At 44.1% G+C, this 17,401-nt stretch overlaps 1 protein-coding gene across 4 annotated transcripts in view; it reads left to right on the top strand.

Annotated features, from left to right (window-relative positions):
• The window catches only part of HUNK (hormonally up-regulated Neu-associated kinase), a 106,299-nt gene that overhangs the window by 61,690 nt on the left and 27,208 nt on the right, over positions 1-17,401 (top strand). For 3 of the 4 annotated variants that reach the window (XM_082393671.1, XM_082393670.1, XM_082393669.1), the window contains exon 5: positions 9,994-10,121. The exons of the other annotated variant lie outside the window; for it this stretch is intronic. In XM_082393671.1, the coding sequence (XP_082249797.1) occupies positions 9,994-10,121 (128 nt within the window). The remainder of the gene's footprint in view (positions 1-9,993; positions 10,122-17,401) is intronic. 4 annotated transcript variants of the gene reach the window in all.

Genomic DNA, 17,401 nt, shown 5'->3' with positions numbered 1-17,401 from the left:
CAGCCATCCAGTGACTCTACCCAGAAGTAATGGTGGCCTCGGAGGAGGGCAGGTGAAGGGGAAGCTGCAGGAGGAATGGAGATGACCCGAGACCAGGACGCCCGGACTCTTCGCCTCCCGCTCCCACCCTGGCTGCTGGCCTGGTGAGGCTGTGTCTGGGGCAGCTGGACACTTCTTTGCTAACCTCCACTTAATCGCATTTTTTTCAAGAAGAGGATGTGCAGCTGAAAGTCTCCTGAAAGCTCTAATCGGGCCATATTCTTAGTCATGATACCATCAAGTAATGTATGTGAAAGCCTTTGATAAACGGTTATACACTTTACAGACACTGGGCTTCAGCTGATCACGGCAAAGCTCTGGAGGCCCGTGTGGGATGCGTCCAGGTAAACCAGAAACCGCAGCCCCCCGAGTTCCTGTTCCGGTGCCCTGAGGTGGGGAGTTGAGGTGGAGTAAATTCTTACCCTTGCTCAGCCACAAAGGGTCGTGTTTTATTCCTTCTTAGAAACGAGGTTTCCCCAGAGCAGCTCTGCGTTAGCTGACTCTCTGGAACATTCCCTAGGGGAAGAGACCACATGACCAACGCCTAATTCACAGGGATGGTATAAACTCGGCCCTTTTTAGAAGCTGTTGATAAAGCTTAAAAAACAAAAGGAAGCTATGTGAGCCCTATATTGGCTTACTAGAGATTTGTTCATTCGGCAGATATTTGTGGAGTCAGGCCCTGTGCCGAGTTCCGAGTGCACAATGGTCCGTCCTGCTCCTGTAATGATCGCTGTTAACCCTCACGTACCTCCCACCGAGTGACGAGCAGCGTTCCAAGGGCTCTGCGGGTTTTAGCTCATCTCGTCTGCCTCACAGCACTTCAAGGGAGTGCTCTGTTGTCCCACTTTACAGATGAGGACACTGAGGCATGAAAAGCTGAAGGCACTTGCCCAGATAACACACACAGCTGGTGCGCGATCAAGCCAAGATGGACTGAGGTGGTTTGACTCTGGAGTCTGCCTTTAATCGTCACCCTCTACTGCTTCTACTATGTTGTACTTCCTCTTGTAGGGTTTACAAACTAGTGGGGCAGACGGACAATTTTTTAAAAAGCTGTAAACTCAGTGCGGTAATGGCTGTGGAAGAAGTGGACGGGGTGCAGGTCACAAGGATGGGGGTGGCCTCTTGAGAAGACCTCAAGGCCAAATCCTAAGGATGAGAAGAATCAGCTATGGGAAGAAGAAGGTGTGGGAGAAGGCTGTAGGCAGACAGAACAGGATGTGTGAAGGCTGTAGAGTGGGAAGGGGTGGGAAGGGGTTTGAATTTTGCCCTAAAGGTAGTGAGAGACTATTGGACAATTATAAGCAGGTGGGTAACAAAAAGTTATGGATTGAATTGTGTCCCTCCAGAAAAAGGTATGTTGGAGTCCTAAACCCCAGGACCTCAGAATATGACCTTACTTAGAGATCGGGTCTTTAATGAGCTAAATGAGGTCATTAGGATGGGCTGTAGTCCAATATGATTGTGTCCTCACATAAAGGGGAAATTTGGACACAGAGAGAAGACTATGTGACAATGAAAGCAGGGATCAGGGTGATGCATCTAGAAGCCAAGGAACCCCAGGTGGCCAGCAAACCACCAGAGGCTCGGGGAGCAGCAAGGAACAGATGCTCATTCACTGCCCTCCGGAGACACCAACACTGCCAACACCTTCATCACAGACTCTGCGCCTCCAGAATTGTGAGATTTCCTTTGTTTAAGCTCTGCAATCTCAGCAAAGGTGAAAGGTGAGTAAAAACTCACCACTCCAGATCCCAAGAGCCATTCTCCTTCCCAGTGAATCAAGTGCACTAATTGACAAGTGAAACGGACTAGCTGAAGTCTTGGTCACCCCTCACAGCCCCCCAGCAGAGGTCACCAAAAGGTCAGACCATATACCGAAGTCTCAGTCCTTGCTGTTCCCCATATATTATTGGCTGCATGAAAACCAGAAACAAAAGAAAACCACCAACATGTAGAATTTCATTCACATAATGGTGGGAGAGTCCCTGGAGCAAGAGAGGACAAGCCTTGGTGCAGAAGCACTTTTCAAGAGGCCTCTGTGTCACCTTTTCTCATGTCTCTTTGGGCAAAGCAGAGTGCATGGCCAAGCCCAGAGTCAAGAGAAGAGATAGATTCCACCCCCTGATGGGGGAGTAGCAAGGAATTTGTGGCCTTTGCTTTTTGTTTGTTTGTTTGTTTTGCGATTGAACATACTTATCTACTCCTATGGAAAAGTGTGTTCCCCCCAAAATTCATATTTTGTAGCCCTAACCCCCAGTGTGATGGTATTTGGAGGTGAGGCCTTTGGGAGGTCATGAGGGTGGAGCCTTCATGATGGCATTGGTGTTCTTTTAAGAAGAGCTTGCTCACTCCCTGACATGTGAGGACACGGGGAGAAGGTGGCCGTCTACAAGCCAGGAAAAGAGACCTCCCCAGAACCTGGCCACGCTGGCACCCTGATCCAGACTTCCAGCCTCCCGAACTGTGAGAAAATAAATTTCTGGTGGTTAAACTACCCTGTCGGTGGTATTTTGTTATGGCAGCCCAAGCTGACCAAGATACCTGCTTATAGGTGACCCAGAAGTCTCACCTAAAAACAAATAGAGCATGTCAGGAGGCACGGTGCTGAGAACAAATGAGGCTGCCCAGCTGGGTTAAATTCAAGAAGGCATCAGAGGAGCCTTTAATCTGCTCCTGAGGGATGACGTGGAATTTGCCAGATGGAGAAAAGGAGGGGAAACTTTCCAGGCAGAGGGAACAGCCTATGCAAAGGCGGGTAGTTGTGAAAAGTCTGATTCCTCTTGCTCTTAATCTTGGAGAAAACAAAACTTCAGAACCTTCTTTAAGAGATTACTTTTCCACTGCTTTGGGGTGTTGTGTCTGAGATACTGGTTAGGTTTCTGTTTGGTGCCCACGACTTTGCTGGCGGCATTGGAAATGGAAAACCCAAAGAGAATTTAATTTTAAAGGCTGTTTAAAAAGCGAGTGAAAGTGGGACCAATTTTCTTCCTGGGTCAGACACCAGTATTATAAAACATCCCTTTTATTGTTTTGAAACAATAAAATGAAGACTTCGCTTCCAAAATGAAAGCAAACTCCTGTCTCCAGAGGTTTTTTTTGGACCTTGACAGATGGATGGGGCCTTTCTTCAAGACTTCTGACACTGACTCAGGAAGAAAACCAGCTTGTCATTCAAGGAAAGCTTGGGAAAGAAAGCTCTTCCCCACAAATGGAGCCCCCAGGATCCTCCTCCTCTAGTGAATCAGGAATTAACAATGGAAATGGAAAAAGGTGTGTGCCATCTTGGGGAATTCCCGTTATTTTCAATGATCATTGTTTTTGTATTTGAACTGTATATGAATACCTTTAAAATCATTCACTTCTTTCCTTTAACCCCTATGAATGAAATATCTATATCTCTATCTCCAGTGAATTTTGAAACTTCAGACACAAAAATTAAATATTTATTCTGGTGCAGTGAACTTTTTTTATTGCAACTGACTTTTCCTCAGAGTGACATATATGCTAATTTAAAAAACCCTTTAATGCAGATGTACTTTTTAAATGAAAAGAATCCAAATTAACTTAATTTTCAAAATATTACAGTGCTCTTGGGAGAACTTTGGTGAATCTCTAAGGGTAGGGAAAATGGAAATTGAGAGTTCTATCCCCAAAACATTGAGAATGCAACATTTTTTCACCAAAGCTGCTCTCTGCTCTCGTGGGGGCATCTGAGGTGAGGGAAGCATTTGTGTGAAGACCTGGTACTTAGTGGAGTGTCCTGCATAATACACCCAGACCACCCTCCCAGGCTCACTGAGTCTGTTTTCACTTTGTGGGAAATCTCTGCTCCAGTGCTGTCCCTTTGGGTAGACAAGTTGGCCGAGGGGTGCCATCTTGTTCCCAGCCCTACTATCCCCATATAGACCTAAGCATTCAGGAGGGAGAGCGGGAGAATTTGTTCCAGTCCTCAGACTCTGTTTTGTAAAAGTACTACCAGACACCAGCAGCTACTTCCAGGGCTCAAATCTGGAAGGATAGCCTTTTCTCTTCATTCAGGCCCCCTTAAAATGAAAGATGGCAGGAGAAGCAGGCAGAAAGAGGAGCCTGATGGCTTCTTTTGGGTAGTTTAGAGCTTTTGGCTTTTCAAAGAGAAGGTTTCTTTAGCTTCTGAGCTTTTTCAGTTATAAAATACAAGACTTTTTTGTTTTTGTAGCCAGCATGTGCATTTAAAATAGAAGAGGAAAAGGAAGAAAGGAAAAGTGGGGGGGGGGGGGGGAGAAGCCTTAAAATCCACAAGAAAATAATTGCTTGCTGAACACAGACCATTTAATGGAGCAGTTGTGAACTTTGAGATTTACCAAATGGATGGATCTGTTCCCGCTCTATTTTTAAGACCTTAAATCAGAAGTTTGATACTGAAAGATGGAAGGCTATTGCTTTTAGGCAGAGAGTTATTTTTAATTTTTCCAAGGCAGTTTCTTTCTTGAAGAATCACACAGAAGCAAGGTGTGTCAGCTGAAGGTTCTCTCAGTTTCACTCTGGTATAAACTGGGCTGCCCACTGGCCCTGTGAGAACCTGTATCCACACCCTGCCCTGACACCGTAGCTCTGCCAATTGCTTTGTCCCTTGTGTCTTGTTAAAGTTGCTGGCCGACTTCTCCAGGGAGCTGTGACTCTATGTCTTTCCTTTCAGAGATGCCAGGTGATACCCCAACTTTTCCTCCAGGGAATATTTCTGTGTTTCAGATTAGTATCAGGACCACAATTTGGCTCCTGATTTAATCCCAAAGATTCCACATTTACATTTCCCGGGGCCCCTTCCTCTCTTCTTCTAGCTGCCCTTCAGTGGCACTTTTTCCTTCTTTCTTGACATCAGAGTATTCCACCTGGCCAGTCTCTCTGAATTTGCTTCCATCCTTATTTCTTTCTGCTTGGAAAACCCTGAATGGTATTTGCTTGTTGCCCTCCTTTATCCCAGCATCTCATTACTTTCTTTCTTTAAAACTATCTGTGGTTCTTGGGGGCCCCATGTCTGCCATGGAGAAGCGAGAAAGCCCATGGGCCATGTTTCAAAAGACACATCAGGAAATTCTGAACATGTTTTGAAACTCCTACTAATTCTATGGGATTACAGAGGTTTATAAACCGCATTCCACATTTTTCCCTTGGTATTCTCACATCCTTCCGAAATGTCAAAGGGACTGGATTTCTCTTTATCCAGATATTAAACGTGTATGAAAACTCTAGGGGAGGGGAATTAAGATGCTCAATCTGGTTTCCCTTTTCAAATCTCCTGTGGCTGTAGGACTATTAATGTACGTTTCCATTATTATTTGGCAATAGGTACAAATATAATGGTAGCTTTTTATCTCTCGTTTTTAAAAGTTTTGTGATGAAATGACAGGTCACATTTATCAAGCAGTAAATTTATGCCAGGCACAGCATTCAGCACTTTCTGTAGCTTAGTTCATTTGACCCTCATACAGCCTGAGAGGTAGGTACTATTATTATCCACATTTTATAGATGAGAGACGCTGGATGAGAGAGCTGGATCTTCTTTACAGATTTGCGACTGTATTTTGTTGATGATAAACTCCTCCAAGAGAAATGGAAACCTGGAGTGAGTTTGGTAAAATAATCAGGTAGAATTACTATAAAAACCACTTGCTCGATCCTGGTCTGACCACAGAGTTCACGGACACCATTTTTAAGACAAGCATCTGCTACCTTTATCTGTGGTCACTGCCAGATCATGGAGAGGGGCAGTGACTGGAGGAGATTTTTTTTTTTTTTTTTTTTGGCTGCTTTGGGTCTTTGTTGCTGCACGTGGGCTTTCTCTAGTTGTGGTGAGCGGGGCTACTCTTTGTTTTGGTGAGCGGGCTTCTCATTGCGGTGGCTTCTTTTGTTGTGGAACACGGGCTCTAGGCGCACGGGCTTCAGTAGTTGCGGCACGCGGGCTCAGTAGTTGTGCCTCACGGGCTCTAGAACGCAGGCTCAGTAGTTGTGGCTTGCGGGCTTAGTTGCTCCGCAGCATGTGGGATCTTCCCGGACCAGGGCTCGAACCCGTGTCCCCTGCATTGGCAGACGGATTCTTAACCACTGCGCCACCAGGGAAGCCCTGGAGGAGATTTCTGTCATCTTTTGCAGCCAGGGGTGACAAGGAGACAAGCAGTTTGATGTCTTAAGAACTCCTTGAAGGAAGAAAGTTCATAAAGCTTTTAGAGTCAGTTCTCTGACCCCATATTACACTCACCAAACGTCTTCAGTTGGATCCCCGTCCCATTACCATAACATGCTACCTTATGTAGCATTCTGCACTCTTTCAGGCACCCCGCCTGTCACAGGATGCTCTGCGTCCCTAAAGATAAAGGGAAATAGCAAAGGTCATAGGGCGATATTCATCAAACTTCAGTATCGTTCATTCTTATAAAGGAATAACATTCTTGGTAACCCCTCGTGTTGACTTGTGATTTTCATTTAAGTTTTACTTATTGTGCATGCCTGTAAAATTAAACTCCTTTTATTTAGGGTCCTGTAGAAATGAAAAACCAAAACTCATTTACAAGTTAAATCTAACCAAGACTAAAAGAACCCCCAAATAATCAAATTAGCAACATTCACTAAAGGCCAAGCCTACTGTGGGTGGGAGCTGAATTGCTGTACGCAGTCTGAGTGTGGTTCTCACTGCTGGGCACAGGCTTTTTGAGCTGCTCGGTCCTGGCTTGGGATCACTGCACTCGCTCACCACTTTTCACTCTTTGAGTGGCTTTTAACCTTGAGTGTGCACGGGAAGCACATGAGGGGTGGGTCCCCACCCCCCAAGTTTCTAACTCAGTAGGTCTGGCGCGGGGCCCAAGAATCTGCATTTCTAACAAGTTCCCAGGTGATGCTTCGGCTGCTGGTCTGAGGACCGCACTTTGGGAACCACCACACTCTCCAGATCATCAGGAGACTTTCTTTCCCACAGATATAAACATAGAGACATCACTGACAAATTAAGTCCACCTCTGCTCCTTTCTCATTGGCCTATGATAATAAAGGTGGTATATTTTAGCACACACCTTAAGAAAGGTGTGTGTTGGTAAACACAAATGCAAAAGCAGGCACTGCAGTCAAGTGTGTACAGTGGAGGTGACTGGGTTATATGGCAGCCGTCCCATGTCCCTGGTTGGGCTTTGTCAAATGTTTTAGTATTGTCACCACAAGAAAAGCAAAAGTAGGACTGCTGAGCCCCTGAAGTTGTGTCCCTGGGCCTCAGTTTGGGAATCACTGTATGGGTTGGGTACCATAAAACACCTGCAGGAAAAATGATATTGTTTAAGTACCAGGCTGTTCAGCTTTAGGTGTGAGTGTCAGAGCCAGGATTAAGGCACGCAGAGGTGAGCGGGGACAGGATTGACTGGTCGTGTCCCACAGCCAATGGGTAGAAGTTGTAGACTTTGGCTTAGTATTTGAAGCCCTTCCCCATGCATTGCCCTGAATGGCCCGAGCTGCCTTAGGGAGGTTGGAAGCTGTTTGACTCTGAGGTTCTTCAGGGGTCTCCAACAACAACCTCGTGGAGTGTCCCATGGGGTTTCCATCCATAAGAGCCATGTGTCCAAGACCCCTTTGAATGCAAAAATGATACAATTTGGAGGCCCTCTTAGTTTTCCCCCTCATCAGTCTCCAAGCATCCTCCAAGCAAGGATGGTTGGCTCTGCCTCAAACAGACCCACAATGCAGCACTGCATCCCAGTTTCTCAAACAGGTTACATCCTCTAACACCCCTTCCCTCTGCCCCCAAACTGGCTCTCCTCCCAGCTTCCTGTCTTCTATCACGATCACCACCATCATCCGGCTTTCCACGTTTGCATCTTGCTTCCCCTTCAAACGTCTCTATTGCTAATTTGCCTTTCTCTTTCCACTGCACACCATCCCTCCCGTTCAGACTTTAATAACAACATGACACAGTCTCCTGCGCCCCATTCTGAGCCCTCATCCACTTAATGCCAGGTGACTACTCCCCAAATTATCTGGCCGTAGAAGGTTTATTCACCCAACATCTATTCTTGTCCTGGGAAACGTGTTCCACTTAGCACACACAGGAAAACGCTGCTCTAAACGGCTCTGCATGTGCTTTGTTCATTCTTGTCTCCATTTCTTGGTCTACACAGTTTATCCTCATATCCAGCCGGCCAAGACAGATAAGCTCACACACATATACTTACCCCTGAGAGGCCTCCCATCTTCAAGTACTTATTATAGTCCTCTGTCTCCCTTAATTGAACTCCTCTGGGGTCAAGAGCAGCAGAGTTCAGCATTTTCTTATCCCCTCTGCACTCACTATTTGAAAGAACTGTGCTTATTTATTTGTTGACTTGCTGGTTGTCAGCCTTCACGCAATTCTAAGTCCAAGATGGCAGCTCCTTGTCTGGTTCCCCACCCGCCCCAGAGCCAGCATCTATTCCACTGCCTGGGGCAGAGAGCTGACCTGCAAGCATTTGTGGAATGAATGTTGATGTATCAGTCTCCCTAACTCGACTGCGAGTTACAGAGCAGGAACTGGGTCTTGGCATAGGCCTGCAATTCGAGAATGATCTCTAGCTGGAGCCTGTGGGCTCTGTACCTGTCCTTCTCCGGAGCGGCTGTGATTCAGAGGCACCTTGGTGGAACTGGGCCCCAAGGGTCTTCATGTCAGTCAGTCTCATTGGATTTGTTTGGACTGGAGATCCTGTTGCCTCTTTTTAAAAACATTCCCTTGGGCGCTTTTGAACACTTCAGACCTCTTGGCAGGCAAGGCATTTCATCCCCATCAGGAAATCTCATCAAAAAGATACTAGGTTTGCACATCAGAAGAATAAAAATCCTCCAAGAGATATTGCTGCTCTCTGGTTTGGCTTTGGATATAAGTATAGTTAAGCCCATTCGAAAGGTATTCTGACCACATCTGAGATATTGGGCCAGAGCTGTGTGGCAGAATCTCACAATAAACAATAATATAGAAAATAAGAGTGGGAAAGAGACTTCCTTTCCCCTCCCCACCCCCAAAGGAATTTCTCCAGTGACAGGCCAAAACAGAACTCAAGGGAAGAGCGAAACACCAGTGTGGGGTATGAGACTTTTGTCTCAAAGGGCTGAGTGGTAACCAGACATGCTGGCTATGCCGTGACTTGCCCTCCTGTGCAGGGTCTTGCTATGTATTTTTTGGTCCGACCTCCTCCCGGCTCCACCTTGTAAACTGTACTTGGAAAACCACATCATGGCAGACCTACTTTTATTCGAGGTTCCCATTTACATGAGGTTCCCCAGGTATTTTTCACATCATTTGGTCTGGACTTCCTTCCACAAGGAAGAGACATAGTTACCCCTCCTTACTGGGATAGCTCTTGAAGCTCTTTATTTATTTATTTTTAATTAATTAATTAATTTTTAATTTAATTTTATATTGGAGTATAGTTGATTTACAATATTGTGTTAGTTTCAGGTATACAGCAAAGTGATTCAGTTATACATATACATATATCCATTCTTTTTCTGATTCTTTTCCCATAATAGGTTATTACAGAATATTGAGTAGAGTTCCCTGTGCTATACAGTAGGTCCTTGTTGTTTATCACTTTTATATATAGTAGTGTGTATCTGTTAACCCCCAAACTCCTAATTTATCCCCCCCTTCCCCTTTTGGTAACCATAAGTCTCTATGTCTGTGAATCTGTTTCTGTTTTGTAAATAAGTTCATTTGTATCATCTTGAAGCTCTTTAAACTCTTCTTATTGCCTGTCCACATCGTCAGAGTTGTGCTTTCACCCACGTCTTTCACATTTGCTGTTTCAGAGCAGAGCTGAGTGTTCTAGAAAATGACCAAGAAGGAGCACTGAGGTGGACATGAAAGTGGCAGGACTGCAGCTTCCCCAAGCCCACGCCCTCTTTGCCATCCTCTCCCCGGGGTCTTCTTCTGGTCTCATGCTCTGGTGTCTCTCTTTTCAGAGGTGTGAACATGTATGCCATGCTGACTGGGACCCTGCCTTTCACGGTGGAGCCTTTTAGCCTGAGGGCTTTGTACCAGAAGATGGTGGACAAGGAAATGAACCCCCTTCCCACCCAGCTCTCCACAGGTAACGCACCTGCCACTCCGATTCAGGGCCCAGGGCTGCATTCTAACCACCGGAAGCAGTGTTTGTTTTGCAGCACTGGAGTTAGGACGACCCTCTGCTTGTACTCGGTCTCTTCCTAGTATTAAAGCTAAGTCGCAAAAAATGGTTGGGTTTCCCATCTCTAAGGAGGCACTCTCCTCAATCCTTTCTTTTTCCGTTGTAATTCCGAACCCCTAACTTCCTCCTTCTGCACAAAATACACATATCAAAAGGATCATATAGTCTCCCTTGGAAAAATACTTTCAGGCTGGTGTGTTTTAAAACTCACCATAGTATCATGTTGACTTTGAAAAGAATGTTGATCATCACATTTCTATTGTGTCTTCCTTAGTCAAGTCACTGTAAAGAAATGTTAGTTTCATTCAACTTTGGTCTGGGATTTGTTTAGCAATGTGAGTTTTTGAGCCTGTTCAGGAGCTTTTAAATATATATAGGTTTGGTTACTTGATTAGACTGAATCATCAGGTGTGTTTGGAAAGTACACTCAACTTTACCTGGTTCACGTTTCACTAAACAGTTCGTATTAAGGTTTGGTTTCAGATCCAGCAGATTAGTACAGTTTGTTCTTTGGTTTGTTTCACAATTCACTTCAAGTTCCTGGCCTTGGCTTGGCCTTGACAGTCATTTAATTGGCTCCTTAGAATAAACTCAGCTTCACTAAGATAAGGCATGTGGCCAAAAAAGAAAAAAGGAGTAATTATTTAATTCCAATGTATGAAACATGGTTAAAATATAGCATTTTTGTTTGACTACTATGAGGTATTTTTTTCTTGAGTTTATAAAGCATCCATGAGCCTGACCCGGAATTTAATGCTTGCCAAATGGCACCCAAGCTGAAATGCATTCTTATAGGTAATTATCTAATTCGGTTCATACTTTCATCTCTGCTGGGGAGGTTCGAATCTCTGGAGGCTGAAAGCAAAGCAGGCATTATGTACTTGGAAAGATGAGTTACACAGTTCTGTCGTTGTAAAAGAAATAGTTCTGCATCAAGAGCCATAACTCCTGGAGTTAGAAAATGTGCAAAATGTTGATTGAATTGTTATATTTATGTTTTAGAGCTTTCTGCAATGTTCAAAGTGCTGCAAGGAAAGCATATTCATTCATTCATTCCATATTTCACATTCATTCACTTATTCCATGAATATGTCCTGGGCATCAACTCTGTGCTAGGACTGCTCTAGGCACCAGGAGGATAAAACAGTCTCTACCCATATAGAGCATACATATCAGCAGGGGAGGCAAAAAAATAACATATAAACAAACACGTGTGATGTTTAATAGTTTAAGTGCTCTAAAGAAAATAAGATAAACCAGGATAAGGGGATAGAGAATAAAGATAGGTTTTTGTTGTTGTTCTTGTTGTTTTTTAACCAATTACAATTTTTAAACACCTTTTTGTTGTGGTGTAATTGTGGATTCACATGCAGCTGTGAGAAATCATACAGCGAGATATGTTTACCCTTCACCCAGTTTCCCCCATTGGTAGGATCTTAAGTAACTGTAGTTTAATATCACCACCAGGACCTTGTTAGAATCCATTGAGCTTATTGAGATATGCCTGCACTTGTGTGTGTTGGTGTGTATTTAGTTCTATGCAGTTTCATCACACGTGCAGAGTCATGTGACAGTTACACAGTCAAGATAGGGAACAGTCCCATGACCAGGATTCCTCGTCCTACCCTTCTGTGGCCACAGCCAACTCCCTGCCTCCTAATTAACCCCTGGCAACCACTAACCTGTTCTCCAACTCTACCATGTGTCCTTTCAAAAATGCTGTATATTTATATATATCACTTTTTGTCACTCAGCATAATTCCTTTGGGATCCGTCTAAGTTGTTGAATGTATCAATCCTTTGTACCTTTTTCCTGCTGAGTAGTAGTCCATGGTATAGATATACCATAGTGTAAATATTCACCCATTGAAGGACATTGGGTTGTTTCCAGTTTCCAGCTACTATGAATAAATCTGCTGTCAACATTCATATACAGGTTTTTGTGTGAACATGTTTTGATTTCTCTGAGATGAATGCCTAGGAGTGAAATCGCTGGGTTGTATAGTAAGCACATATTTGGTTTGTAAGGAACTGTTACACTCCTGTTCTGAGTGGCTGTACCACTTGGCATTCTCTCTAGCAATGTGTGAGTGATCCAGTTTCTCTGCGTCCTTGCCAGCATCTGATACTCTCACTACCTTTTATTTTAGCCATTCTGATAGGGGTCTAATGATACCTCATTGTGGTAACAAAAAAGATTTAATGTTTATAAATAAATTCAATCTTTCAAGGTAGTCTCTTTAAGGGTTATATAGTCATAAGTACTGCCATCTTTCAGAGTGATTCTGAAGTTCCTCTTATGATTCAGAGCCTGTTTTGTCCTAAGTGGCCCAATACAAAGAACAATAGGAGGTTGTTTGTATCCTCATGCCTGGAAAAAGCAGACAGTGTTCACTTTGAATCCCAGTGAAACCCTAAAGAGCTGGAGCTCCTTCTCACTGTATTAGTCAGGATAGCCCAGGTTATGCTGCAGTAACAAACAGCCCCCAGATCTCGATGGCATAAGACAACAAAGATTCTCTCTTTTTTTTTTTTTTGGTCACGCCATGTGGCATGCGGGATCTTAGCTCCCCGACCAGGGATTGAGCCCGTTTCCCCTGCATTGGAAGCACAGAGTCCTAACCACTGGACCACCAGGGAATTCAACAAAGATTCATTTCTCATTCCTGCTTTATGTCTATGGAGAGTTGGCTCAAAGGTCAAAGGGTTCTGCTCATTCTAGTTAGTCAGGGTCCCAGACCAATGGGGCAGCCACAATCTCAAATGTATCTGATCCGTTCAGAGGGACAGAGAAATCTAGAAGGTCTCATGTCAGCAGTGAAATCTTCCACCAACATTCCACTCATAACTCCTAACTTTCCAAAACATGTCACATGGCTTCACCCAGCTAAAGGAACTGAGGAAGTGCAACCCTACCATATATCTGGAAGGCAGAAAGCCAGAAATATCCGTTGACCAAACAGCATTATTAGTGTGAGCCACAGGCTGTAGGAGGAGGAGCGGGGGTTGGGGGTGGGCAGTGGTCCCTGCCATCGTCACTGAGGAGGGTCGGGCAGCAGGGCAAGGAAAGGTAGAGTAAGAGCACGAGGAAATCAGTCTCATTACTTCTGAACCAGACTTGTTTTTACCCCAATACCATTATCTGGCCTTAGTAGGCTAGGCTCTAAGTGTCTTCTGATTGTGACAATTAAATTTACCCTTAAAGAAGTAAAAGTTGCACCCCTGAAAATGTTAACAAAAAAAAAAAAGTCCAAAGGAAATTCCACAGAAGAAAAATTAGAAATGTTCCAAGCAATGTCAGCATCCCTGGAGTTGGGGTCCAACCTCACGTAGCTCCTGCGCTGAGCAGACAGTTTTGACTTTGGCCTTAAGCTCTGTGTGTGCTTGTTAAAGATCTTCACATTCCTACAGGATGTTGTGGTCTTGACTGGTGAGGCATGAACAAGCATGAAGTGCATTTCTATATCTGATTTTACAATTAAGGAATTTGGACATTGCCCTCCCCCTTTTATTCTTTTACCATTGGGATATGTGTATATCTGCTCATCTTGGGCTTTAACCCTTTGTGCCAGGTACCAAACATAGCATTGGCACATAGTAGTTGCTCAGGGAATCTAAGTCTCTGGCACTTGTGTTAAAGTGTGTGGCCTGGGAAGGCAGCCCATAGATTCATTTGACTACTCAGATACGGGATCTGGCTCGATGTGGTAGGGCCCAGAGCTGTGCCCCAGCTGCTGAGGAAGCTCAAGTCATCTTGTTTACAGAGGGAATGACTTCAGTTTTGGGGATCAGCCACTGCCCTTCCATCAGCCCCCTGCTTCTCCAACCCTTTGTTCTTTGCACCCCGAGTTTACCACTTCTCCCTTCTACCGTGCCTGGCCCACCTTCATTTGTGATACTGTATGATACTGCCTTGTTTACATCCCAGAATACTAGCTTACAGTAACAAGAGTAGCTGCCATTTACTGAATGGCCATCGGTAAGTGCTTTTCATAGTACCTCCTGTTCTCAAAACAACTCTGTAAGGTAAGTTCTATTATTCCCAATTTATTAAGGAGGAAACTGAGTCTCGGTGAGGTCATATAGCTTCTCTGGTTTTTAATTTGCATCTGCTTGACCCCCAAACCTGAACTTCCCTACTATACTGGGTTGCTTCCCTATCTTTCTTTATGTTATTCAGTATAAGATGCCTCTGCTCCCCTCCCCACCCCAGATTTGGTGGTTTTATCTGTTGTCCTCATGTTTTGAGTGATATCAAAATTGAAACGTCCAAATTGAGGATATGCCATTTTATTGTGTCTCACTAACACATCTTTATTAATTTGATGATTCTATCATTCATCCTTTTTTTGAGAATATTTATTTGGTTGCGCTGGGTCTCAGTTGCGGCAGGCGGGCTCCTTCGTTGTGGCACGTGGGCTCCTTAGTTGCAGCATGCGAACTCTTAGGTGTGGCATGCATGTGGGATCTAGTTCCCTGACCAGGGATCAAACCCGGGCCCCCTGCATTGGGAGCGCGGAGTCTTAACCACTGTGCCACCAGGGTAGTCCCCTATCATTCATGCTTGTAATGATCTTTCCACGTCTGTTGTATAATAGCACTCTTTTTTAAGACTAAGTTGGAATAATTTTTGCCAAATTTGAGCTGAAAAAGAGCACAGTGTTATTGCCCCTGTGAGTGCGTTCTGCACGCTTTTGAAGATTGCCTCTCTTCTCCACCACGTAGTCTGAAAGCTTAAGCTGTTGGGATCTTGCCAATTCTGGCTTCTAGACAGTTTCTCTTTCTGCTTGTTGGTGCTTGTACATCACAGAGTTGTGAATGCCTTTCATGGCTTTCACGTTTACCTTTTCATCACTACACCTCAATGATGGCACTTAGAATACATTCCAGACACTCAGTTCAGACCTAGAGGGTTTTGCACCATGAAGTCACTGAAGTGATGCTGAAGGTGGGGTGTTAGCATTTGTGAGGGTTGAGCCAATGCCAGTTAAGATTTCTGAGATGGCCAACAGGCACATGAAAAGATGCTCAACATCGCTAATTATTAGAGAAATGCAAATCAAAACTACAATGACATATCACCTCACACTGGTCAGAATGGCCACCATCAAAAAGCCTACAAATAATAAATGCTGGAGAGGGTGTGGAGAAAAAGGAACCCTCCTACATTGTTGGTGGGAATGTAAATTGGTGCAGCCACTATGGAAAACAGTATGGAGGTTTCTTAAAAAACTAAAATAGAATTACCATATGATCCAGCAATCCCACTCCTGGGCATATATGTGGAGAAAACTCTAGTTCGAAAAGATACATGCACCCCACTGTTTACAGCAGCACTATTTACAATAGCCAAGACACAGAAGCACCCTAAATGTCCAGCAACAGATGAATGGATAAAGAGGATGTAGTATATATGTACAATGGAATATTACTCAGCCATAAAAAAAGAATGAAATAATGCCATTTGCAGCAACTTGGATGGACCTAGAGATTGTCATACTAAGTGAAGTTAGTCAGACAGAGAAAGACAAATATATGATATCACTTATATACGGAATCTAAGAAAAATGATTTAAATGAACTTATTTACAAAACAGAAATAGACTCACAGGCAGAGGGAACAAACTTACGGTTACCAAAGGGGAAGGGCAGGGGTGGGGGGGAGATAAATTTGGAATTTGGGATTAACAGATACATAGTACTATATATAAAATAGATAAACAACAAGGCCCTACTGTATAGCACAGGGAATTATATTCAGTACCTTGTATATAACCTATAATGAAAAAGAGTCTGAAAAAGAATACGTATATCTTTATATATATGTATGTGTGTGTGTGTGTGTGTGTATATATATATATATATATATATATATATATACACACACATACATATATATGAAAAAAAGGTTTCTGAGAAGCCTCGACTGTCAAATAATTGTTGTTGCTGCTTTCTCCTGGGAGGTGATGAGGAGGGAGCTTCAGGTGTGGGAGACCCCAGCTGGCGTCCCATGGGCTGCACTGAAGCAAACAGTTTGATGGCTTCATCTGTCTCCTGTGGCTCTTTCTCTAGGCACAGGGTCAGGAGCTCACACAAGCCAGTCCAGACTTTGGAAAGCTGCAGCTCGTGGAGGTAACAGGTCTTGCAGCGGAAGAGTGTGTACCTTCTGTGACATGGAGCACAGACAGGGAGTGCGCCCTGTGCGGGCCATCCCTACGCTTGAGCCCGCGTGGAGACCCCAAGCGCTAGCTTAGAAGACGGGCTGGGACGCATGGCTGTGCCCCCCATGGCTTTCCAGGACAGTGGAGAATATTTTAATCCCTCTTGCTCATGAGTCAGAGGGATAGTCAAGACCCTAACACAAACTTCAAAGAGCTCTAAGGATGTTTTCAAAGTCCTTTTTGGATAGGAAGGCAATATTTGTGATGTCCACAGAAAGAAAATTCACCAGTAGAGATCTGAACTAAAATTACTCGTGCTCATCAGCAATTTGTGAAGGCGCAGAGCGCTTGTTCTGAAAATAGAACAAAAACACGCATCCAGTCTGTTCTTAGCTCTTCTGGTTAATCATACTCTGAGAAAGCCTGGGTTGCTGTTCAGGTCCTTTGAGGGTAAGCAACAGAGATGTCTGTAAGCGGAACATCGTTTACTGAATAGCCTCCCCGTTTCAACTCATTAAGCTCACATCTTTTTTTCTTTGACCAATTGATGCCCCTGATAAAGCAAATATAAATGATCTTACAATATAGGGGAGGTGAGAGAAGGGAGATAGATAGAGGTTCCAACAAGAGGAACCCCTCTTTTGGAGCCCCACTAGCATTGAAGAACATTTTAGAAAAGTTTTATTTGGAGACCCAGCTATAAACCTTAGAATAGTAAATGTATCTCATTGACTGTTCTGGCATCTACCCATATATTTTTACCCACAACGTTCTCAAAGGGAAATGACCTTCTGGTGACCTCATCAACTGTGTGGGAACCCACCTGGAGAGGTTACCTGGGGTCCTGAACTAGCAAAGGTTATTTCTTTTGGGTTGATTCTGGCATCAGAGTTAGCTCCTTTTTTGATGGCTTCATTTTTACCCCGTGAAAAATGGTTGACAGTAACACCCATCATTCTGTAAAGGACAGTTTTTGAAATGACAACTAAAGCCTGTGAGAAAGTGAGAATTTTTATGACTTAT

The sequence above is a fragment of the Balaenoptera borealis genome (assembly GCF_965194805.1).
Source record: "Balaenoptera borealis genome assembly, chromosome: 5".
NCBI classification, from domain to species: Eukaryota; Metazoa; Chordata; class Mammalia; order Artiodactyla; family Balaenopteridae; genus Balaenoptera; species Balaenoptera borealis.
This window is presented reverse-complemented; position numbering and strand designations above follow the sequence as displayed.